At 31.9% G+C, this 25,689-nt stretch overlaps 2 protein-coding genes across 3 annotated transcripts in view; one reads left to right on the top strand and one right to left on the bottom strand.

The window, feature by feature from the left end:
• The window catches only part of LOC130896182 (G-protein coupled receptor dmsr-1-like), a 156,856-nt gene that overhangs the window by 117,418 nt on the left and 13,749 nt on the right, over positions 1–25,689 (top strand). The gene's annotated exons all lie outside the window — the stretch shown is intronic.
• LOC130896180 (UDP-glycosyltransferase UGT5-like) lies at positions 5,607–21,013 on the bottom strand. 2 transcript variants are annotated; one of them, XM_057804095.1, is made up of 6 exons: positions 20,680–21,013; positions 16,173–16,371; positions 14,714–14,946; positions 12,604–12,969; positions 8,738–8,957; positions 5,607–5,962 (listed from the first exon to the last, which is right to left on the bottom strand). In XM_057804095.1, exons 1-6 carry the CDS (start codon positions 20,918–20,920, stop codon positions 5,683–5,685), a joined length of 1,539 nt encoding a protein of 512 aa, XP_057660078.1. In that variant the 5' UTR covers positions 20,921–21,013; the 3' UTR covers positions 5,607–5,682. The 2 variants fall into 2 exon arrangements, with proteins under 2 accessions (XP_057660078.1, XP_057660079.1); XM_057804096.1 differs by lacking the exon at positions 20,680–21,013 and adding an exon at positions 19,507–19,633.

Raw genomic sequence — 25,689 nt, 5'->3', positions numbered from 1 at the left:
CCACGAAATCGTTATTTCAATAGCCAAAATTAATAAATTGAAGTTTGAATTGCTACATATTCTGATAGGACTGAATCTGCGATTCGCCAGATTCAGTCCTATCGGCTTATTTTCCAACAATGAAGAGGTGATGTCAGCAGTTAATCACTATTTTAAGGGGCTTGACAATTTTTATTATAGAAAGGGTTTCGAAAATAAATGTTTTTTGTCAAATTATTTTATTTTCTTCACTTACTCAACTCAAAACAATTTTTCTCACGAATTCCTCACATCTAAAGAGCTTTTAACGATTTTTTACGTTGTGCCAAATATAAATGTACATCAATTTCTAATAGCTTATAGTCTATAAAATCCCATTTTACTTATCGTGGCTTTACGATCGATCGATAACAATATCAGGGAATTTCGGATTAGTTTTGCAGTGCTACCAACTTGTGCATAGTGCAGTGCAAGTAGTAAAAACAAACAAAACTGTCAGCATTCGATTTTAAAAATTTGTTACAACTTTAAATTATTGATGAAGATTTTGATACCAACATTTATAGGTAGATATTATACCTACGATTTAACGTAACGAAATCGAGTTTCAAATTTTTAACTGGAAGTGATGCATACCCTAAGCGTATGCGTAGAATATCTTTCATGCACCATAAGGCATGCAATTTTATTTAACTATCTGACCGAGACAAACATCGGTGTGCAGGCTCTCCCAATTCGCTGGGCCCTTAGCATTTGCTACTCTTGCTACGTTCAGTGCTAATCCGGCACTGAATCTAGCATACCTATTCAATAAATTGTGACAAATATTCAAACTCTTTCTATCGAAATGAATACTATATTATAGAAATATTTTGAAGGATAAATTAATGTCCTAAAAACATACATAATTTTTATGATACGACGACATAACTGGAATGCTTAAAATAAAGGAAGTGTTTTGAATACTATTTATCATACTTTTTATTGGCTCCTGTCATTCCTGAATACTGATAATAGTATTACAAAAATGGAAATGTGAATAAATAATTTATAGGAGTATGGATGGTATGTAAAGTGATCGAACCAGTCTGTAAAGATGTTAATTTTAAGCCGCCCTCATATTTTTTCCCGAAAAATAAAGAACGGTGGCACAAAATAAACAGTAGCATTCACGCAAACAACTATTGTCAGTGCAGGTATGCGGCGTTTACTTTTGCGGCCAATGATTGGATGCGGTAGTGAATAGACCTAATGAAATAGGTAGAAATCAAATTTTCTTAGATTAATAAAATAGGATAATTTTGATAGGCAAAGGACAACAATCAATGATTTGGTATTAATACATGAGGATCATGAGTTTTGAAGGTGAACGTACTCAGAACGTGTTGTCATACGAGTGCTATTTGAGTTACTTCCAAATACTTGTAGCATTCAACTTGGTTAAAAAATGAAATTCAGTTTTCGTACGATGATTTTCTATGACTTATTTCGACGTGCATTAAACCAACAGCAGAGAACCGAGCAAATAAGAAGCAATCACCATATCATTGCGGGTGCTCTTGGAATGAATTGAATAGAATTATTGAATATTTGAAAAATGTAATAGCAATTTTATTTGAGGTTTCAAGGTACCTACTCTTTACGTACCCCAGGCTCTTTATATCGCCACGGAAACGTGTGTTTTTGTAAAATGATATTCACCAGCTGTAACGTACGGTATAAAAGCCAAATAGGTTACTAATAATACAAGTAAATTTATATAATCGATTTTCGGTTTTCATACCATTATATTACTTCTATCCACAAAACTGCTATTGTCTAAATGCTTCGAAGAAAATTATGGATAAAACATTCACTCTTCACCGAAGATCCTTCACTCGAAAACGGAGCGATTGCTTGGTAGCTCTGTATGATGAAAATACAAACTAAGTCTCACAGGGTCCATGTGTTCCATTGCGAGCGGGACCTATCAAAAACTGTTTGAAGGAAGCAAAAACGAAATAATCTGCTAACGTTAAAAAGTATCTGTCTAACAAGGAATTTATTTTAATGCAAAAGAAACATGTAAAAAATGCTCAACAAGCGTTGAACGGATACATTCCGTATTCCTTTCGATGTGAATTTGGATGGAAATCTTGTTTCCTTGATCGACTAATTGAAAACCTTTCACCTCTCATACTTTCCTTTCACACAAAAATCTGTATATTCCTTCTTTCCAAAGGATATATTACAAACAACTATTTTTTTTTCTTTTTCACGTTCAGAATATCTTTTGAATATTTTGGAGTAGTCCACTATTGGTAACTACGTGAAAAGTCGAGTTGATTTGTGATTGGCAATAAACTTCGATTTGCGGTTAAATTACGAGCAATATAACCAACACAATAGTTTTCATAGTAAATAACAGTTTAAATGTCAAGTGGAGAATTTTCTGGAGGTTTACGTGCAAGATTACAATGATTTATGAGTTAGTTGTGGACTAACATATAAACGTTATCATATAAAGAGATCAACAATGCACAAGAAATAAAACAATCAAAAAAAGTAAACTTATTGAGGATAATGAGAAAACTGTTAAAATTATACAAGAATGAATGACAATACATAGAGACTGAAAAGAAAAAGAACGAAATCAATAGTTCAATCCTTTAGAGAAAACAAAGAAGGATCAGAACGAATAATAATTCAATAGAAAGGAAGGTGATGAAAATAATGAATGGAAAAGAACTAAAGAACGCAGTAGAAAAAATATTGATGTATGAGGACAACAGTAGAAAAATAGAAAGGACATAATTAATAGCCACCCAAGAAAAAAAAGCAATGATGGATAAACAAAAATTGAGATTTCTATAAAAAGAAAAATCCGGCTATTTAAGATCACATTTTACGGATACTCTAATGAATACACAATAATCCAAATACATGCGTGGAATAAAAAATCAAATCAAATCACAATTTAAAGGAAAAAACTATTCTGCAATAACAAGAATATAGTTGTAATGTAGAAGAGCCTTAAAAGAAAAATAATGAACCAAAAAAAAAGGCAAACAAAGTTGAACGAAGAAAGGAATTATGACCATAAAATTATAAAAACAACTAAAACGGAATCAACCAAAACCAATCAACCAATTGTTAGGAGTCTTCTCTGATAGTGTTTCATTCCCAAAAACTGAACTAAGCAATTATAAGCATTGTTGTTGAGCCTTTATAAAATCATAGAAAATCATCCAAACTTCAAGGGCGATTCCCATTTTGCGCAAACTTCTTCTTTTCAAACTTTCACTATCAAAAACATACAACAAAGCAATAACAAACGTCAAAGTTTAGAAATGACGGGTTCCATTCCAAAATTCGTCTCGTCCACTTGACGCAATTTTTCAAAAATCGCAAAAAAACTTTTGCTGTAAGTACAGAAATATTAAATACTCAAAAATCAAATCAGTATTATCACAGTGGGTTTAGTGTTGCGGTATGGATTTAAATCTGGTTTCCTTCATTCAGAAGAAAAAACATATAAGACAAGTTTTGACACGATTGCCTGGATATGCTAAGTTATGAAGTGATAAAATGCATTACAATATGAATATTTATCTTTCATTGGAAAGTGTGTTGAAATTAAAATATAAACTCCACTTCCAAAACCATTCTAAATTTCTGTTGAACTGTCCATGCCTCCGTCACAAAACTCGTTGTCCTCAGTATTTTCAATTTCTCATATCTCAATTTTATTCCGCTCTTTCAGAAAACCTTTAAACAAATTTAATCTTTCCTCTCCATCCACTTTTCTCCAAAAGGTATCAACTTTCCAACATCTTCTGTTTTCTTTCGATTTAATGCCATTTGTGTCTGAATATCTACCACTTCAATCTGAGCTGCTCGTTTGCCACTTTTAAGAAAATTTTCCTGACAGTCTAAAGTTATACAACCATTTCTGTCGTGCTTTCTCTGCACTTCAAAAATGCTTCGTTTCTCAGGAAATAGATCCTTTTTTCAATTTGAATGGAACCTCTCAAATACATGATAACATAACTTATTAACAGCTCCTATTGTTTGATTGTAAAAACCTAACAGGCAACCTCGTATAATAATAAATTCTTGATCCAATAGAATCAAATTCTACATTGGCATGTTATTGTACGTCACTGGTTGGTCTAGCTGCTAGACTCTAGGACTTTTTATCTTTTTTTGTTTAACACTTTATTCATTTTAAAAAAAATTTCTACTGAATCATACCAATACATTTTACTCGTCTTGTCAACTGTTAGTTTGTCTATTTTAATTTCTAGTCTTCACTAGTTACAGTTCCAAAAATTGAATTTCTTCACTCGTTCAAAGTTGTAATCGTCGATATTGGTATCCTTTCCTAGTGTATCTTTTTGACGATCAGTCCCACTCGTGAACATGTCTATTTTTTAGTCTCATATTCTCTGCTTCCTTTTTAAATCTAAATAAACTTTTAGTCTGAATTGTTTTCTATCAAGCTCATGTCATCTGTAGGAGTATGACCCCAGAAGTACCTGGCTCAACAAAGAGATACAAAAATACATATACAACATAATCTCTTTGTAGCTCCATACACTTTCATGTTCAAAAAGTTCATTAATTTTGGCCATTGCAATAACATATGTGCGAGTTGTTGCATAGTCTTTTTGCATGATTTCTTCGCTCAAACGTTGCAATAAGTTCGCATAATACTCACCGTTGATAGTTTTTTCATTTTAAAGATGGTCAATAAAAATTATCTCACGTGCATCCTAAAAAACTAATGCCCTGACCTTGTCTAAAGATGTAACTCTCTTTGGAGCCTGTTCTCCCTTTTCAGTCCATTGTTTTGATTTTTTTTTCCGGATGTGAAGGGATGGACCCATGAACATTAACAAACACTCGTTGGAAATATCTTAAGGACGCTATTTTTGTTCCATTATGAGAAAACGTGGCACCCATCTTGGCAGAGCTTTCTCATGTCCAAGTTTTAAGTTAATATGCGATGTACCGCACTTTTTGAAATGCCTACTATGTCTGCTAGCTCGAGCGCTTTTAGTCAATGATCATCCAGTACCGCTTTGTGGATTTTCTTCAGCATTTTTGGAGTCGTCACCTTATTTGGTCGACCCCTGCGATGCTTTTCTTCGCAAGTCGTACGGCCTCGTTTAAACTCTGCTACCCGATATTTTACTGTTGATAACGAAGCAGCAGTCTCACTTAGAGTAGAATCTAGTTCAGCTTTTATATTGCTTGAGATAAAACGTTTCAAATAAAACTATTGTATCACATGACCAATTTTTTCCATGTTCACAAATTCGCTGCAAATCTTCACTATAGATGGCTGCCAAAAAATTACTAAACAAACTGCTGTATAAAGCTTATACTATATAGTGGTATTTTTCAAGAAACTACCGCCATCTCTAGGTCAGGCCAGGTACTCCTGGGATCATCCTCGTATGTGCTAATAGTATATTCCATTTCTTTTGATTAATTATTGAGATCGGTACTATGATTTTTTAATTTGTTGTGATGTTATTTAGAACTATGTTAAACCTTTGAAGTGATAGTACATATCCTTGATTTGGTGGTTTATGATAGTTGCCACTGTAAGATTACCTGCTGCAGTGCAAAAAAAATTATACTTTGTTTCATAAACTTTATTATTTATGTTATTAACAAACTTGCGCACTCACAATTTTGTAAGTTTTCAAATCGTAATCAATCGCTTTTATTTTTGTCTACAAATGTCTTCTTTCTACAGATCAATAACTTTACAACAGTTTTGGTAACATAAAAAATAATTGCAGCAATTGTTAGAAGAAATAGTAATACATCCAATAAATACATCTCGTACCATTTGAGTGTGACTGCAGCCGGTTTTAAATGTGCGGCTCCTTTATGTCTAACCACGTACTCTATCCAGAAAACTGCTTCGTCTATTTGCTTCATTGGCAAGTCATGCATTATTCTAGATCTTTCCTTTGCAGTAGTTGAATATCTGCAATTGGAAAAATATTTTCAATCAAAATAGAAATGATATAGAAAGCAATTTGTTGTTTTTTATTGACCGAATAGATCAGTATACCAGACATTCTAACTTCGTATAACGTTTGTTATTGATGAACTATTTCACTTTTGAAGACACCTCGTACCAACAACAAGAATAACACTTACGACAAAAACCCAAATAAGAAACGGGACAATGACAGAGATAAAGACAATAATTTTGTCTGGTTCGGTATGCAGCCTGTGGAAAATGCCAGATCCTGGGATGAATTTCATAACCTCATCAGTTAGAATTGTTTAAGCTAAATCGCTCTGTCACTTCAACGACTTAAGGATCATTTTCATTAATCGTCGAGATTCTATTTATGATTTCGTTAATAAATTATTATTTCTATTTGAGACAGGCGCTAAATGATTTCAAAGAAGGAAACCCTAAAAAAGACGCTAATCTTATATCAAGGGGTGTCAGTTGATACTTATGAAAAAATTATTACTGCATCAAATTCAAAGCATTATATTGATGAACCAGCTGTAGTAGCAAACTAACATGTCAGAATATCCTCTAAATTGTCACTGCTCGTCTCAACACAAGAGGGTATAAGACAGATTAGCTGAAATAGATGTAACGTGAGTAATTGCTGTTATTAAAATTCAATCAGTGTATTGTTCGATTTCATATCTATATTCCTTCACAAGCTCCAAAAGCACAGAATTTAAAGATCACTGAACATTTGTTCAATAATGTAATCACCATTATCAACAACATTTTATCATCTATTCAATTTGAGGCCAATGAAGATCAATTAATTTTTGAGTGAAATGAATTGCTTTGGACATCTTCCAAGTTTTAAAACGTGCCTGTCACCAAAAAATGTTGAGGTATAATAAGTTCCAAGCAGGACAGGCAAATACTGCCGTAATATTTATAATGATCCGATTGCCTTTTAACGAATACTTTCTCGCATAAAATATCCATATTTTTAAAAGTATTTATAAAAATAATAAATTCATAAAATGAGGTATCTACGCCTATGATAGATCAAACAAAATTGTCGGCAAGTGTTTAGAACCAGTTTTTATAATCGCAATACGGGCGTTTCAATGATTAATTAGATCACTCTATTCGTAATGAATCAGTGTACTGCTAGCGATTACACTTTGTATATTTTTATTTGAGGAACTATGAGAAGTATCAAAGAGTTTCGACCGCAGAACTTATATAGCAGACGAGTTTTAAACAACTGCTTCACTAGTTATTTTATTCTTAGTAACGCCAGAGAGAAGTCAATGTGTCGTCATAGAACGTGCACTGAGATCAAAAAAGAAAACTGAACAAGTAGATAATACATTGTCATTTAGTGAAAAAGTGTTAGTACGAAAGTTTGAAATATAAATATTTCCATTTCATTGTTCAAGAGTAATTTTAAATATATTCGACTGCATAAGACGATAACATGAAAATCAGTCAGAAAATGCTAACATTAAACGAATTAAATAATTAAATTGAATTCCATATCTCACAATTTATCGTGTTGTACCTACAAGTGAGGAAAGTTATAGATCAAACATAAACTAATAATATTTGATGATGCGACCAAAAATATTATTCGACAGTGTATGACTTTCATAATGCCAATTTAGTGCCAACATTGAATATGATTCAGAACAAACTGAATACTAAGTACACTGCATATGACCATTAGTATTTTGAGACATTTTAAACATTAAAAACTTAATTATTCTAAAAATTGTAGCCCAAACAATTGACACTTTAAATGTAATTGAAAATGACTAATTAGAACAAATAATGTATGACGGATCAAATCTGCATTCAAAGGAAGAAGATGCGAGTCCCTTGAGGCTGTGAAATAAAAAGCTGTGCGTCCTAAAGGAACTGATAGGAAAAGACTTCGGAGTGTGATAGTAAATGAATATAGAAACATAAGTCAAAATAAAATATTTGACAGATCTAAATATCTATTTTACAAAAAACAATCCACTAGAGTATATTGTTAATATCTTTTGCTGTAGGATATTGTTAGAAGTACATTAAAAGCAAAACTTACCCAAAGTTATATCAGAATTGAAAATTATTACCAGAAAAATTGTGTTAAATGAATCAGATTAGCATGTTTGTTTTTTATATCTAACATCGATTTTCCTAATAAATTATACAAGTATTGTGAAAAAGAAAGTCTACATGGGGAATTGATACGTAAAAAGTTATATTCAATGAATGCTTTTGTGGTGGATTCAATGAAATAAAATAAGAATCCATAGCTAGTTTATTTATAGAATGTGATGATTCGATTATAGTCTTAATGAGAATAATCCAAATTGTATAATTCCTGTGTAGAATTCTAATATAAGAAATTGGAACATAATTGTCTTTCATAATACAATTTAATCATTTTATCAATTAGATAATTTCGAAACGGCATAATCCTTTGTTTTTGTCCTTTTTCCAACAAATCTGTGTGGCCATATTTTTTGGGATCTTAACCAATGTGACTACTTTTCACACAAATTGAAGTCTGAACAAAAATGATTTTCATAATTACTCAACAAAAAATCCTTTGTGAAATCCAAAGCTGTGTCCACACTATGTCGATTGATACTATTCGACTTTGTCTAGCAAGAATGGATGTGTCTCCCAACTTTGTCGAACCATGTTGTATCGAGTCGAACCGAATCTTTGGATCTATGAACCGATGTCACACAATAAAATTCACATCAACAACTCATATAAAAAACTCCAATTACCTACTTCGGATTATTAATCAACTCGTCAAGAGCTGCGGCAAACACTTCTTCATTCAAATTCTCAAAATCCAGTTTGAGTCCGTATCCTTTGCGTGATGCTTCCTCAATATTTTTTTTCTGATCCCAAAATGTCGGTAAACCCAATATAGGTACCCCGTGATAAATTGCTTCGGTTGTACCAAGTAAACCCCCATGAGAAATGAATCCTATTGTATTTGGATGAGCTAAAAATCAATATTAATATTATTACCAATAAGAAGAAAGATTATCGAAAGAATATTAATGAATTCAACAATATACTACTTTGAAAGATATCGTAATTTTAATATCTACGTATTATAAATTCAAATGAAAATTCTGAAACATTTTTGTTTATATATAATGTTATTCAACCACCCTATAACACTCCAGGTGTAATAACAACCTCTATAAAATGTCCAATACACTTCCGGTCAAAAAGTTTTACCCCAGTTTTTTGTCTTACAAACCAAAAGGTATCCGTTATTTGTTGACTTCATGCGAGCGCATATTTATATTTTGTCGGTGGGTAAGACAAGTTAAAATTTGCTGATTCATTTATTATTCTTTTACTGTAAATTATTTCTTTGATGTTTATAATTTTAGTTATTGTCGCAGTTAGTGCTATGAGACGCAAGACGTGCTGTGATTTGTGCTTTTTGGACCAAAGCATTTTTTAGTGAAACCAAGGAACTATCGGTTGAATCTCGTGCATTTATCACAACTCTTCATAGTCTAGGCAGAAGTAACCATACCATTGTCGCTGAATTAAAAATACCTCGTCGTACCGTGGACTACAACGTGAGAAAATATGCATCCACCAGGAGCTCGGGCGATAGGAAACGTTCCATACCGCCCCAAAAAACCACTAAACGTGATCGACGATTCACAGACCCAGAGATAAAAGCTAAGTCAATAAATCTAGTGTTCTGCGTTCGAGAACTTTTACGGTGACAAGAAAAATGAGAAGAACTGGCCGTTTTGGAAGAGTGGTAGTGGAGAAACTTCTTTCAAGACGTCAAAATAAAATAAATACGATGTTGAAGGCTAGAGAGCACACAAATGCGTCGCATGAAAAGTAAAAGAAAGTTTTATGGAGAGATGAGTCAAAGTTTGAGGTTTTTGGTTTAAGGGAAAAGTATTTGTGCGCAAATCAAAAAAAGAATGGGTGTTAGATGTATGTATAAACCCGACTGCACAGCACGGCAGGAGATCGGTGATGTTTTAGGAATATTTTGGATCACTGGAGACCTGGTAAACATTGATAGAAGTGTAGAAAAAATATTAAAGGAAAATGTAGTACGTTCACACCAGTGCCTGATTTACAGAAAATCTATATTCCAGCATGATAACTATCCCAAGCATTCCTCGAGAAAATCCGAAGAGTATTTGAAAGAATGTGAAACGAAAAATGTACTGAAAGTAATGATTTAGCCGTCATAGTTGCCCGACCTCAACCGTTTGAGTTGATAGACAAAGAGGACAAAGAAGTCAGAAAGTCAGTGCCCTACTCCACTTTGTATCTTTGGAATATCCTGAAAAACGAATCGAACCAAATAGATGACGATTATTTGTCAAAATTTTAACAAAGAATGCCAAAATTGTGCACCTAAATAATAAAATAAAAAGGGAGTTTTCAATTATTCAAAAATTTCTTTAAAATATAAATATTAAAATCGATCGTATTGGCGCAAATTATAGGGTGGACAAATTTTTCTACCGATCGTTGACTAATTTAATAATTTTTTTTTTGCTAAAAACTAAAATCATGGAACTTTTCTAATATTATCATATCACAGGACGAACAAACGTATTGGAAATTATATACATCGTTAATAATTATTACTTACGAGTCGTTAATTTAGCAGTTTAACAAGGAATTGGGATATCAATATTAGATCAAGTATGTATTGATGAAAAAACGTATTCTGAGATATGTGGAAATTTGGTGACAAAAATCCCGAATTTCACATTGAATTGAATATCTTTTCAAACCTAGAAGATCAAAACTAACTCACGAAAAAAGGAAATATATAGTTGTATGTGGAAGAAAGCCAAAGGAAACCTACTAGAGATGATCAAGTGCTGATTCTTCTGCTCATGACACATTTATGAGTTGAAAAGAGCATTTTATAACCACGTCACATTGTAACCTATTATGTATAAGCTAGAAACTAACAAGCCTGAACCTCTTGAGGTGTACCCACAGTAGATGCTCAGATTTTTGAGAGTCAGAATGGACCGTGTCGAGCAACTCATGCACACGAACATACAGGTGGAGCACAAACACACAATATATGATTCTTGATCTTGATCTTGTGTTACAAAATCGACGTGTGACTATTCGAAAAATAGTTAAAAATAGTGGTCTCTTATACAATATGGTACATTATATCTTACTGCCAAAGTGAACATGGAAAATTGTCTTTAGGATGGGTAAGCAAGTAAACTATAAGACAAAATTTTATTGCAAGATTAGTAACAAAGGATAGATCATGGATCCATCACGATTATGTAGATATCAAATTTAAGAGTAAGGAGCGAAAGCATATAGCCTCACCACCTTGGAGGAAAATATGCAATGTAAGGTTTTATTAACCATATTTTGGAATGCTGAGGAAGTAATTTGAATAAATTACCTGCAAAAGAGGAAATCAAATACAGGCGTTAATTATACCAAATCAGATCCACACTTACGTAAGGCGATGAATGAAAACCGCCGAGAGAAATTGCATCAGGATAACGCACCCAGTCACAGGTCCACCATATTCTCCAGATTTTTCACCTTCGTTTTAAAAACTAAAAAAACACTTGCGTTTTAAACGATTTTATTGGGATAGTAAAGTCGTATTTGCGATAAATCAGTGGTTTGCAAAGGTTGAACAGTCTTTTTTTTAAGTAAGTCAGAAGGGGACCAGAGGGATCAGTTCTCGTAAACGTTGATGATGATATTAGAGTAATATCTGTAATGAGAATGTTGAAGACCAGTTATTTGTTTTTGAGATTATTTCATCGTTGAAGTCAAATGTCTTTATGCTAATCTAGTACTAAATCGGACCAGGAAGCAATTTATAGCCTAATTCAAGTGCTTTAGTCATGGAAACTCAATATACATATATGCACTCTTATATTGCGCTAGTACAAGAGAAAGGTTTTTTTGATTAAGTACGTTCATTTTTACAAAAATTCATAACATCGTGAACTGGCACACGTCTGTAGGACTAGGGTTAAACTCGGATAAAACTACACAAGGAAAAGCAAACGGAAAATATGAAAATCATAAAAATAGGGAGAACGGATATATCTTCAAAACATAAAATCAAATATCTGGGAATGACCCTGGATGGCAATTTACGTAGAATGCTTGGTATCTGCATTACAATGGCCGTAAAGACTTGTCCAATATCGAGAATACAAATCATTCCAAATCTAACTCCACTGCACAATGTCGTGAAAAAACCTGCAAACGCATTGGTTAAGTTGGTTGGTTCAGATGGTCAAAGGCGTATACAGGAAAAGAAGAATTACACATTCAGAAGAATGTAAGGCGGTCGTTGCAAAAATTCCTCTCTTGGATTGGGTATTTCCAAGTAGTTCTCCGTATTCTTAGATGAATGCCTTAAAAAAAGCTCTGGCAGTTACAAAGTGTACTGTACTTCGGAAAAAAATATAGCACACTACAGTCAAGCAGCTATAAAGAATGAAATCAAACTTGATCGTGGGATGTGGGAATGAGACATTGTAAACATCAATAAAGTCGTTTACAATGCAAAGATCGGTGTGGTTATTTAAACAAGGCGGTACTTTCAGCATATTGAGATTAAACAGATGAGATAAAATATAACATTTCACCTAAAATATCCGATTGTGGTAACCAGCTACTGATAAACACATTGTCAGGTTTTTCTGGAAGATCAGATTCAAATTTCCATATCACTTTTTGTTTAATTCTCGAAAACGTTTTTAATATCGCTCTTTTCTTCTCGGGCTCGAAATTAGCACTTTTCAAATTTGATCCCATAGAAAATAATATAACTCCTTGTGTAGCATTTTCCATGAAAATCTTGTATTCTTCTGATAGAGGCTTAGGTGGTGGTACGTGGTAACCACCGATTTCTTTAATGTTCTGTTGTAATGGTACTACATCGGAGAGGCTCGTGTGCGAGCATATCAAGAATATACTAGAGTTATACAGGAAAGTTCTTAGGTCTGGCGCATCTGAAATAATATACAAATGAATTGGATCATATATAATTTGAAATAGTGAAATGGTTGACAAACACTTTGTTCCTTAGTATTCAACAAATAATGTCATTATTTGACTTAAAAAGGGTTTTAAATTTCGGTTAAATGCCCTTATAAATTTACAATTTCATGGATAACGCTGAGGCAACGATGACGGAGGTTTCTAAAGGTATAATAGTTTCAATGTGAAGGTTCGTGAAATTAGAAAGTCTCTACATCATTTCAAAACAATCTGAATTTGATTCTATGTATAACTTCACATCATAACTTTGTTTTCTAAATTTGAAAATAAACAGGAATCCTATTGAAGTTATAACATTATCTTAGCAACACCAAAAACAAAGATACAGTTTAGAGCTGGTAGAAAAAAATTATAGCTATATTCACACTGATAAATTTCTCTACATCCTTCAAGCTTCCATAAGTATCTCCTACATAGATATCAATTCTCTTCCCTGCATTCAATTAATTCAAGTAATTTCCACCAACAACCCTATAGTTCAAAACAAACAGGATATATATCAAACTGTCTTTGCTCATTATGTTACAGTCTGCCTCAATTTCATCCCAAAATGTTATTATTGGAAGCGAATCTGCGTATAATAATGTCATAACACTCCAGTGATCACACCTAACTTCAAATAATTGCTTCTGATACGATCTGTGAGGTGGCATTATGACATCTTCAACAATATCCATTCATCTACTTCTCAACATTGCTTGAATGTTTGACAATAAGAAGATTTTTGTGGTACTATTCTGTTTGCCACAACATATTTACAACACTCCGATTGAAAATATTGTCGGAATAATAACTCCTGAAGCCGAAAAAGTAAACGTGACTGTTAAATTCTGTTTGTCTGCACCTATATCAACGTCGTATACATTTTTTGTTCCTTGGGATGCAACAATTTTGCCTAGCTTGGGACGAAAATGACACAGATTTCGTCCCCGTTGAAACCGTTAGAGGCTTCTTCTAAAATTGAACTGTATCCTTTTGCATCGAAATATTCTGCGATTGCTTTAAGCCAACCTCTAATGTCATTTTCTGATACGTTGGCAGATGCTAATGTTTACTTTCTGGATTACTCTCTGACAGAATCGACCTAAGTTAAAGAGAAACAAACTGAACCAATGATCCCCAGGGTAGTTATCCTTAAAAGGGTTAGCTCCTTTGTTCATATCCAAGGAAGTTTTAATAGACATTTGGATATCTATTTTCCTTCTGGGAAAACCTTTTTTGTTGCTTCCTAGTATCCATTCGACAAATTTTCATTTTTTGTTAGGTAGCGCCAAAGCTCAATTTTTTAAAATTTTGGTTAGTCTAAACTGAAGATCGTGGAATCCCAAAGTTTTTTACTACTGTTTTCATCGAAATTCTCGATTTATCAAATATCAACAAAACCATATAATACTAGCTAAATATGTTTAATAATTTCATTATCGTAAATCTTCCTTTCTGTTGCAGTCCGTCAAAATATTTAAAACACATTAACTGTTAAACAGTGTTACGATGTTGCTAAATAGCATTAAAGATCATCCAAGTATCGGAAAGATCATAAAATTTTGTTTTCTAGAAAAATCATAAATGACAATAATCTGTATATCTTTATCCATTTTCCAGTCTTTCATACTATTTTATAGAAGATCTTCTAAATGGTTCTCCAAAATTTGTTGAAAATATAAAATAGTTCACATTGACAAATAATTCACTTACCCGGGAAAAATTCTCTCAAGATATTATTCTGCGATGGTACGTGTACCGAACGTACAAATATTTCTCCAAGAACTTGTTTATAGGTATTGTCCAATCTCTCCCAAAAATTCATCTTTGAATCGTAATCACTCAATATATTTGGAACAAACGCTGGTAGAATAGGGATTCCTGCCATATGATTGGTAAACATAGTCGTAGGTCCAGCAACTAAAGTTACTAACGGACAGTTGAATCTACCACAAAATAAGAGAAAAAATAGACAGACAAGTACAATGGAATTTTGATTGTAATTGAATTAGATGAAACATTTGATGGTATAGAGATAAAATATGGGATATACTGTCAAATAAATAACTGAGTAAATTATTGATCAACATAGTTAACCATATATTATATATTTAAGAAAATTGAAAATGATACAAGTTAGTTGGAACGTGACAAGTGGTTTTGTAACTGACAGAGGATTATAAAGAAAACGGGTTTTAAGCCCATCAATTTTTCTTATAATAATAAATGAGATACCTAAATACGTGAGCAAAGAATAAAAGGAAACATACATAGGCTAGAATAAACTGAGAACAATTCACGTTAACAAATTGATAGATACGATGTAATTAAACATCACAGACTGTATAAATATACGAAAGACAAAATTATGGAAATATTAGACATACCAGAATAAATAATTGTGTCTTCAATCTTCCAATTTTGTATTTAGAGATTAGATTATACATTAGAGTGTAATATCTAGATCTTTCAACGATTGTAAAAGTTGAACCCTCAAAGGGATGAATGTTGATATGAAAATTTTGTAAATGTATCTTCCAATTCTTTGTTTTAGTTTTCTGCTTCGCGGGCACAGCTATAGGTAATAGAAAGCGAAATGCTTTATTGTCAAAAAATTGTTACCATTTGTAGCAAAAGCTTGTAAAATCTCAAAAACAAACATAAAAATAACTAAATAAAGATACAAATAAAATATAATTTCAATATACAGAAGAAAAACACAATGAGTAACAAGAAAAAGGGGAAAGATGATATCGTTTTGATTTCAAGTGGCAAGTAATTGTGCATTTTTCTGCATTGTAAAATATTGAGCCCTTAACTCCACATTCTATTGGCTTGCTAGATGACATCGTTGTATCAACCCTTACTTAGTAAGTTTGCTAATATCAATAAAGCAGCCAGCTGTTCACCTTTATAATTTGAAATAAATAATTTCAATCATAATTATTATGAAGGATAAAAGAAAAGCAAACAATAAAATTGATTAGAAGTTTCAATTTTCATCTTATTTATCTCTATGGGATCGAAAACAACAAATTACTAGTTACTTCGAAGGGTTCAATTTCTCGAACTCATTTTTCATTGAGTAATCTTGTTAGTTTTCCAAATGTTGATTCATTATAGTCCAAAAATGTAGGGTTTGGAATTTGTTTTAATGATTAAATTAGCTCACCTTTTATGAAAATAAGTTAGTGCGTCATTTACGAAGTGCTCTATTACGACAACATCAAACTCTTCATTCGATTTCCAAAGCTCTTGTACACCCTTGCTACTCAGTACTCCTCTAGTATATAATTCACCCAATGCAGATACCCAATTCATCTGACTCCATACTGAAAATTTTCCAAAATCAACCAAAGATGGTTTCGTCTCTGAAAAATAATAAAATTCCTGTAATCTTCTAATTTTTCTAGTTACAGTTTTAGTTTTCATTTTTCTCACATCAATATACGGTTTCGAAATTTTGCAAGAACATATCAGAAATATTTGCTCCTCCCTTCCTCTTGTGAATAATCATTAGATTAACCGTGAAATATGCTTTTTTGAGTAATTGATATTGGTTATGAAATGAGTTATTTGAGTCACACATATTTTCATAGCAACATCAAATGAACCCATTATAGTAAATTGAAACCACAAGATCAAATAATACACCAGATTATGGCGGAAAACAGCTAAGACAAGAAACAAAGGCAAGAATTTACAAAGCAACAATCAGACCAATAATGACCTATACATCAGAAACAAAGCCAGAAACATCAAAAACGAAACAACTTTTGGAGACCACGGAATTGAAAATCCTCATGCGGATTTCGAAAAAAACACTTCTAGACCGAGAAAGAAATGGAAATCAGACAATCATGTGACGTAGATAGCATTAATGAATGGATTTCACAGTAATAAACAATGGAACCAACAAATAAGTAGACAAAGATATCACGAAATACATCTCCAATTGAACGACGGAGTAGAAGTTGACTACGAATGAGATAGAGGGGCAACCTAGAGCCAAGAGAAAAGATATCGAAGAAAGAACCGGCGATAAACCTATTATGGATGAAATAAGAAGATTTCTTCAGTACCTATCTCTAGATGAATTGTTGATAATTAACGCCTTATGAAGCAAACTTCGATTGTACAAAATTATATTCTCGGGATTGAAGAATAACGTTTATAGTTTCGTGTTAAAATATTCATGGAAGATATGAATTCAAAAATAGTCATTTGGAACACAAGTTTTGTTCACAAATATATTGATAAGGGAGCACAATCAAATAAATCATATATTTATTAAAAAATATGTATGAAGGTCCTTAAAGATGGGAGAAGTTATAGGAACTGACGTTAATTCATATGATTCCTTAGTGAAATAAAAAATTGGACAATGAAAAAATGAGGAGGAGTGATTTAATAACCACTATAGGCTATTGGATTAAAGAAATATTATAAGTCTGAAAATTTGATAGTTACCAGAAACGTAACAATGCTTCTAGAGATAAGTAGATAAGAACATAAATGGGAAAAAATATGAGAAAGGAAGAAATAACAAAAAAGTATGCCAGGGAAAAAAACAAAATGTACAGAGTGTACGGAGATTGATGCAAAAAATTCGAAAGTAGATGACTTGAAAATAATGCTGTGACAGTAAAAATTTTCTCGTACGATCCCTCGTTTCTGAGTAGGCCTTCAAAGTTGCGAAATCAGAACTTATATTTGAGTATATTTTCTAAATTGTACATTCGAACATTATAAATTTCTACTGGTTGATTCCCATATCCATTTAGAATGTTTGTTGAAATAAATAATACCACACGACTTCTGAAGGCCAGGGAAATGCCCAATGGTTAACAATCCGTAACTCTAGAAGCATCCTGTACAATCTAAACATATCAAAATGAATTTTTCAATAGATTTTTTAAAAAGTACTCTTTGTTTATCTCGATATAATTTATGGTTTAGGAGAAAACTCATAGAAAGTATCAAAACACCATCAAACATTCCTAATTGAACAGCGTACTGTCGAACATCGTGTTACTCATATAGAAAAACTTATTTTAGCCTACGTATCAAATAAAAAGAAAAAAAAAACTATAATCAATGTTCGAAGTGGACATTAACAGATTAAGTCGCTTGTAATTTGTAATTGTATAAAGCGCAAATACAGGAATGAATGTGAAATAGTCACACCCGTCAATGCACCTTACTAAATGATGGTAGTAGGGATTAGTACGGTCCCTCAAGCAGGTATACTTGACTACTTTTGTCAGTTCTACTGTGACTGTTAGTTATTGAAGAGCACTGCGTGGGTACCTACGTTCATTATTTACCGTACTAATTCACCAACTTCATGCCTCTCGTATGTTTCTCGACATTCACTCCTGTATTTGCCAAGCTGTAGCTTATTTGATAGGTGCCCACTAGATAGTTTTAAACTTATTCCAGTAATATGATCCTCGATAGTATGTTGTAGAAATTTATTTATTCATGAGTTATCCAGGAAATGTTTAATTGTTTAACTTTAATACCTCTTGTAAATATTTTCCATAAATAATCACATTTTATGATAATTTTCTCAGAATGTTTCTTTATGGCGAACGGTTTCCTTGGCATGTACAACGATCGGAAAATCTATATCCCCTAAACCATAGTTTATCAAGCTTAACAAAGAGTACCTTTTTGTTGAAAAGTTCATCGAGGGTTTGTATGAGAATAAATTTTTTCTGTCATACCATTATTTTCATTTACTCTGTGTAGAGAAAAACAGTAAGAAATAGTTGAGAAATAATATAAAAATCACATAAAAAATACATAAATATACGAGTTCCTGTAGAAATAAAGAGAAACAAATAATCAAGGGTACTCAAAATTAGACAGATGGGCTGAATACGTAGAATAATTGTTCAAAGGGTATTAAGTGGGTCGGAGAATGATGAAGTACAATATGGTGCCCTCAAAGAAATAACAGGTCCCTACACTACTTCATTAACATAACGGCTGATAGTTTGGTATGGTTTGGAAGTTCGTCGTCGACATATCTACACCAGAGTAACTGTAAACAGTTGAAACTTTTCATGCAAATAATTATCGTGCATTACGTTCAGTTTACGATGTTCTCCAAAGAACGGATCGCTGCGGGATCGGAAGGGACGAGCACACATGTCCTAAACGCTTCCGAATTCTTTCCGATTTCCAACTCCCGCGCGATACATTTTCGACACTCAATTCAATTAAAATCGCGAATGGTGCGCAAAATGTTAAAATATTTAAACAACTGCGATTTAGTCATGGTGGCACTTTGTTTAGAAGTGGAAGATGAAGAAAACCACAGACAATTCATGGAGATCAGTGAGAAAGCAGATTTTGGGTACAATCTTATTGTCCATTATCGTCCTAATTCATTACACATATACAATGTACTTCATGTTTAATTTTTTTTTAAATTAATCATATTTATCCCTTTACTTTGTATGTAATAAATAAGGATAATATTTTAATCTGAAGTGTACCTTTGAAATTTGATTTTTTCGCAACTTCTTTCCATATCATGCCTTTGTAGTTGGTGTTTTGGTACTACTCGTTTGTGTGGTCATACAGTACTGGATACTTCATCAATAAGCTTCTCCGGTTTCAAACTAATTTAGTAAAAAAAATAAACACTGCAAAAACTCTTAAGATATCATTAAAACTTCCAAGAGGCAAGATTCCTTCAAACGTTAAATGAATAATCTGCACACGTCCTTCTGTATGATCGTAGTCGGTTTGGAATAATGCATGATAGGTATTTGGAGGTAATAAAAATTAAACATTTCGTCACCGTTCTCAGCAACTGATGTTTTTTCCTCCCACTTTATGAAATATTCCACGAGAGTATATTAGTTTAAAACTTTTCTATATTGATCTTACGCAGAAATAAAAGCGAAACGACTAAAGGCAAAAATTGATATTAATATTGAAGTACCTTCCAGAATTTTGTTCTCCAATGAGAATTATGCATTATGAGTAAATATAATCAAGGACCTTTTATCGAAACCCCACTACGTTCATAAAAAATTTCTGTTCATCTTTGTGGGATGGCGGAGTCATTATTTGTTGATATATCCTCAAAAACGAGGTTAACCAGACAGCCAACGCCAACGGTGAACAGTACAGAAACATGATTGACGATTTCTTCACACTATTTTAAATTCCGTTTTGTTCTTAGTTTACTTTACTGTTTTTATATTGTGCTTTTACCATTCGTGTAATAGTATCCTACAGTTCCCTTTTTCTTAAACCACTTCAAATGTCGAACTTCTTCGCTTACTCACAACATCAACTTCAGTATTTGTCTCACTGTATTATTTATTTTTGTTATACAAAAATATCATGATTAAATCAGCATAATGGTGATCAATGGATAATTTGAGAGCATTTAGACGAGTTTGACTCTTTTTCGGTTATAGTCATGGTCAATGTCTTCTTCACAAGTTCTAATAAGTGCCGTGATGAAATATAATATGGTGCATTCAATTAGATCTTATTATTGAGATTTATCAATATTGTAGTAATATCTTACATTTTTTACACGAAATGTTTTTTATTTTTTCCTCTTGAAGCACACAAATACCATAATGATAATATAATACGAGAAAAATGACAAACTCTAGGAAAAAATTTAATACATACTATTTGAAGCTTACCATCTATGGGTCCCCTAATTTCGGACACAGAAATTTCCCGAAAATTTTTTATTGGCTTGCTTTGAGGGTAACAACTCACAAAAGTAACGTTATGTCCTCGATCAGCTAATTCTTTCATAAGTCGAAATCCTAAACTGAAATGACTGTGTGCACAATAAGGAAACACACCTAGGATTTTAAGACTACTGCTAAAATCAACAGCAATAAATAGTAAAAAAATAATAACAAAATGAACGTTCATGTTAACACTATGTTTTCTAATTAAAAATCGAACATCTATAAATACACGCAGTTCTGTTTAAGTTTACTACAAAGAAGTTTATCAAATATTGTTAACGGCAAATTGTTATCAGGAAAACAAAATGTTCTTCCACATGAAATGATAACATGAGATAACATTTTATGTATATAACTTATTTTTATGGATACAAATTTTTGTATACATTGAACTAGAGAATTTTCTAATCAACACATATAAATTTCAAAGCTTAAAAATCTAATAAAATAGGTATTAAGATAACTTTACAGAAAACGGGACTGTACGAATTCACAACAAAATAATAATCTGATTCGGCTTTTCATTTGACCACTATTCAATAAAGTTTTCATCTTTTTTCAACCATTTAAACATCAAACTTTCGAAAATACGTGTTAGTTTCGACAAACACCTCCAAGTATTTTTGTTCTGTTTGAGAACAGAAAGTAATGAAAATTCTTTAGCAACCATAACAGACACATGGACATATACGTTGCCGTAATGGAACAAATTAGATTATTTTATTAGTTATAATTTTCTTTTTAAATAATCCATAAAGAAACCTATGAAATTTCTTAAAACTGTGAAAATATCCTTGATATTTTTGTTTTTATTAAAGAAAACTTCTCGGTTGGAGTCCATAGTTTCAGCAAGGATGGTCTATTGGTTGGGTACTCTGAGAGTTACTAGCAATAACTGCTCGACTGTCAGCGAAGGAAACCAGATCCCTTCGCTGACAGGGTCTTTTATACGTATGTTATTTTTTCAGAACTTGGTACCAAAGAGAAAAAAATATGAATGCCAGCGGTTCATGCCCAATGGTTAATAATCCGTAACTTTCACAGGGACAACCTGTACAATCTAAAGATAACAAGAATGAATTTTTTTATCGATTTTTCAACGAAAAGCTACTCTTTGTTTATAACTCGATAAAATTTATGGTTTAGGAGATATGTAGATTTTTTATCGTTGTACATGCCAACGAAACCGTTCGTCATAAAGAGATATTCTGAATAAAATTATCATAAATTGTAATTATCTATAAAAAATACTTACAGGAGGTATTGAAACACAATCAAATATTTCTAATTTAAACTGAATTTTGTCGAACATCATGTTACTTACATAAAGAAAAAATTGAAATGTAGAAAAATTCAGCCCAAAACTTATCACATAACAACAAAAAACTATAGTGAATGTTCGATTTGGTCACTTTGCACTTCTACACACTTCCGGGGTCTAAAGAGGATATTTCTTTGAACTTGAAGATCATTTCAAGATTCTACCTTATAGCGTTATAAAGAAAATTTATTCTATCGATCATTTCGTTCCTTGTATAAACCAAGTTTTTAAAATATTTCCAAAAAATGAATCCATTGTATCTAAATCAGATAAACTTATTCAGTACAAATGTTTATTTATTTATTCATTAGCTCCCCAAAAAATATTTGATTGTGTTTTCAATAGATAATTACAATTTATTATAATTTTCTTCAGAATATGTCGTTATGGCGAACCGTTTATATATTTATTTATTATTATTTATTCATTAGAACTTTATTAGGGCAAAAAGTAACACATTTTTAATCGGTGTACATATCCTCGTATCCAAGACGATAGCAGTAAGTAAGACAATTTAGAGACATATGGGTGATTCCGTTCTAACTGTGATTTTTTGTATTCAAAATTTCAAGATTTTAAAATTTAACTTTTCTAACTTTTTTATGCATATTATTCATCTATTTTACTGTAAAAATAAAACTCTAAAAGGAATTTACTACAACTTCAAAGTATCACGAGCAAGACACACATGTCGGATTTTGAGTTCCACGGTACTGACTCATTTATCCACGGTACTGACATGGTAACTTAAGATATTAAACAACAAGTGCATCAATTTTCCTCAGTTTGATCATAAACATTAGAATTTATAAGGTAATTAGTTTAAATCATTTGTTACGACAAAAAAAATTAATAATTTATCGGTAAATTCTAGGAATGGACATGACACGGTACTGACATTCAAGTGATGTAGTATAAGTTTTCTTTAAGTGGCAAGTTATATTGTATAAAAATAATGTTTAAATATCTTAAGAATTATTCAATTAACACAAAATTTTTATTAATTGATTATTAATTAATGACTAGTACAAAAAAACAATACAGGACATTGAATATCACAGTTATAATGGAATCACCCATATACAGTAATAAACTGTTAGATTATTTTCAGAATGTCAAAGCTACAACTGAACGGAAACAATGATAACAGTAATTTACGGAAATGAAACATGAATACTCAATAAAGCTGAAGCGCAGAGTATAATGGAATCACACATTCTAATTCCATAGTTATTATAATAATTTAATAACTAACTGCAAGCAAGACTTCATGAGTGAGTTTAAACTACAGATATAAACTTTTTCACGTTTTGTAGTAGGCTTTACTGACAAATTTCGGTTTAAACGTCATCATCATAAGACATCGATCAACATGAAACATCAATGGACGCCAATTGGCTCAATGGATGTTAATTCATGACATTTAAGGTCATTTTTCATTTCATAAACCAATTATTATGAGAATTATTGAGAAATAATGATATTTTCCATGGAAACTTCGTTTTATGAAGATTTTTTTTTCATAAATCTATCTTAAACAATTAAAATTTGAAATGGATTTTTGTTCTCTCGGAATATTTAGGTTATGTTTTCGCGCAGCTAAAGATGGATTAATGTTAGATCTGCAAAATATAGTGACTTTGTTTTACTTTGGTTCAAACTACAGTTTAATCTATACTTTGAACTTTGATTTAATCTCAAACCTAAACTGTAAAATTAGTTATAATATTCGTTATATAATTATCAATATCAATAACTATATTTGATGTAATCATTGTAATATGCTTCACATAAGAAAATCATCACTATATTCAAGAAATAATATAAATGTCATTTAAGCGCTAAAAAACAAAATAACAATATCAAAAAACATTTAGATACGTAGTCTTTTACATACAACCAAAGTCTAGAAAAAAATAAAATTTTATAGTGAAAAATCAAAAAATGCTAAAAACCCTATACAATTTTGGGAAAATTCATAATTCTATTTCATAAATTTCAGTATAAATATTTGGATTGGCATTTTCGATTTTTCGAATATTAAAATTTTCCATGACAAGTAACCATACAAACTTTGTTTATAACCAATTTTATTTTGATACTCATACTAGATCTATTCATATACATAATTATCAGCGTTTTCAATATCAAGTTAAATTTTTGTAGACTGTATTGACTGTAATTGGGTCAAAAGGTTAAAAATATTTGTATTGAGATTCACATTAATCACCTACTTTGGAACCTTGGTTTGATAATATCAATCAGTTACGTATTCAGATCAATTATGTTTCAGTTCAAATTTGATATTTGTCGGCATGAAAAACAATTTGATATGAAATTTTTCCACAATATAACATATAGCTGGAGTGGTTTTTCGAGACTCAGTTCAAGAATGACCAGTTATATGCTCAACACCACTTAATGAGTCGTGTGACTGACATACAGTTGACGCTGCCATTGTCAAATCCACATGACGTCAAAAGACTATATGTCAAATTTCACGAAATTTCGATCAGTCAGAAAAAAGTGACAGCCATTTAAGTGAAACTACTCTTGCTATTTTCATAAGATGGATTTCAAAACAATTTCGTATAAGAGAGAGAAGAAGCTTGTAAGAACTAAAAAAAAATGAAAATAACTAAATAAAGATAAAAAAATAAAATAAAACTTCAATATACAGAAGAAAACCACAATGAGTTAAAAAATTATAGGTAATAGTCCATAACAAAAATTAAACCAGTATACAGCATACCCGGAATTAATATTATTTCAATTGGCAAGTGGTTGTGCATTTTTGGGACATTTTAAAGTATTGAGCCCGTAACTAATTCTGAACGTGGAGTAGATAGGTAAAGGTCGTACTCCGCGTTCCAAAGTGGATAGCCAAGCAACGATCTTTCTGAAATTGGAGAAGCTTGCTCACGAATTATGCAAACGGATTCCGAGATGAATAAGGAAGGAAGAGTTGCAATGTTTAATCTTTTGAAAAAGTCCCTGCAGTGAACCCTGCTGTTTAGTCCGAGTAAATATCTAACAGCTCTCTTTTGTAGTTTGAAAATTAGCTCAAATGAATTTTTGTAGGATAAATCTTTGATTTTAGAAACATTGAGACAGAGAAGGCTAGAATTGCACCGTGATTTAAGGGTGATTAGGTCACTAGACTCAAAAGAAACTAGTGTCGTCTGCAAATAGGCATATTTGACGACTGATATATAGATAGGCGATTTTGTTTATAAACAGAAGAACGATAATAAAGCCTAGTGCTGAGTCTTGGGGCACTCCACATTCTATTGGCTTGAAAGATGACTTCGTTGTATCAACCCTTACAAGCTGTTGGTAAAGTCTGACTTAAACCATGCGAGAGGTGTGCCCCTCAAACAGTAGTACTGCAGTTTTTTAATTGAAATATTATGATTAACACAATCGAATACCTTAAAAAAATCACAAAAAGTTGTTGCAGTGGAGTAATGGCTGTTTAGGCTTTAGTACATATATGAAGAAGGGAGGAAAAAACATCATTTATGCATTTGTTATATAAAAACCTAAATTGATGAGTAGTAAGTATTTTATATTTAAATAGAAATGATAAAAGCCTCTTTTTGACCAATCTTTCTATGATCTTAGATAATATG

Source organism: Diorhabda carinulata, chromosome 7 (assembly GCF_026250575.1).
Source record: "Diorhabda carinulata isolate Delta chromosome 7, icDioCari1.1, whole genome shotgun sequence".
Classification (NCBI taxonomy): domain Eukaryota; kingdom Metazoa; phylum Arthropoda; class Insecta; order Coleoptera; family Chrysomelidae; genus Diorhabda; species Diorhabda carinulata.
The sequence above is the reverse complement of the archived record's forward strand: the minus strand, read 5'-3'. Positions and strand labels throughout refer to the sequence as shown.

Bases quoted from the DNA above. Each gene is read 5' to 3' on its own strand.
- LOC130896180 (XM_057804095.1), bottom strand. From the start codon at position 20,920: ATGAACGTTCATTTTGTTATTATTTTTTTACTATTTATTGCTGTTGAT. The intron at 16,372-20,679 runs GTAAGCTTCAAA...ATTATTTTTCAG, and splicing joins AATTAGGGGACCCATAGATG to AGACGAAACCATCTTTGGTT. The intron at 5,963-8,737 runs GTAGGTAATTGG...TTCCAATTGCAG, and splicing joins GAGTTGATTAATAATCCGAA to ATATTCAACTACTGCAAAGG.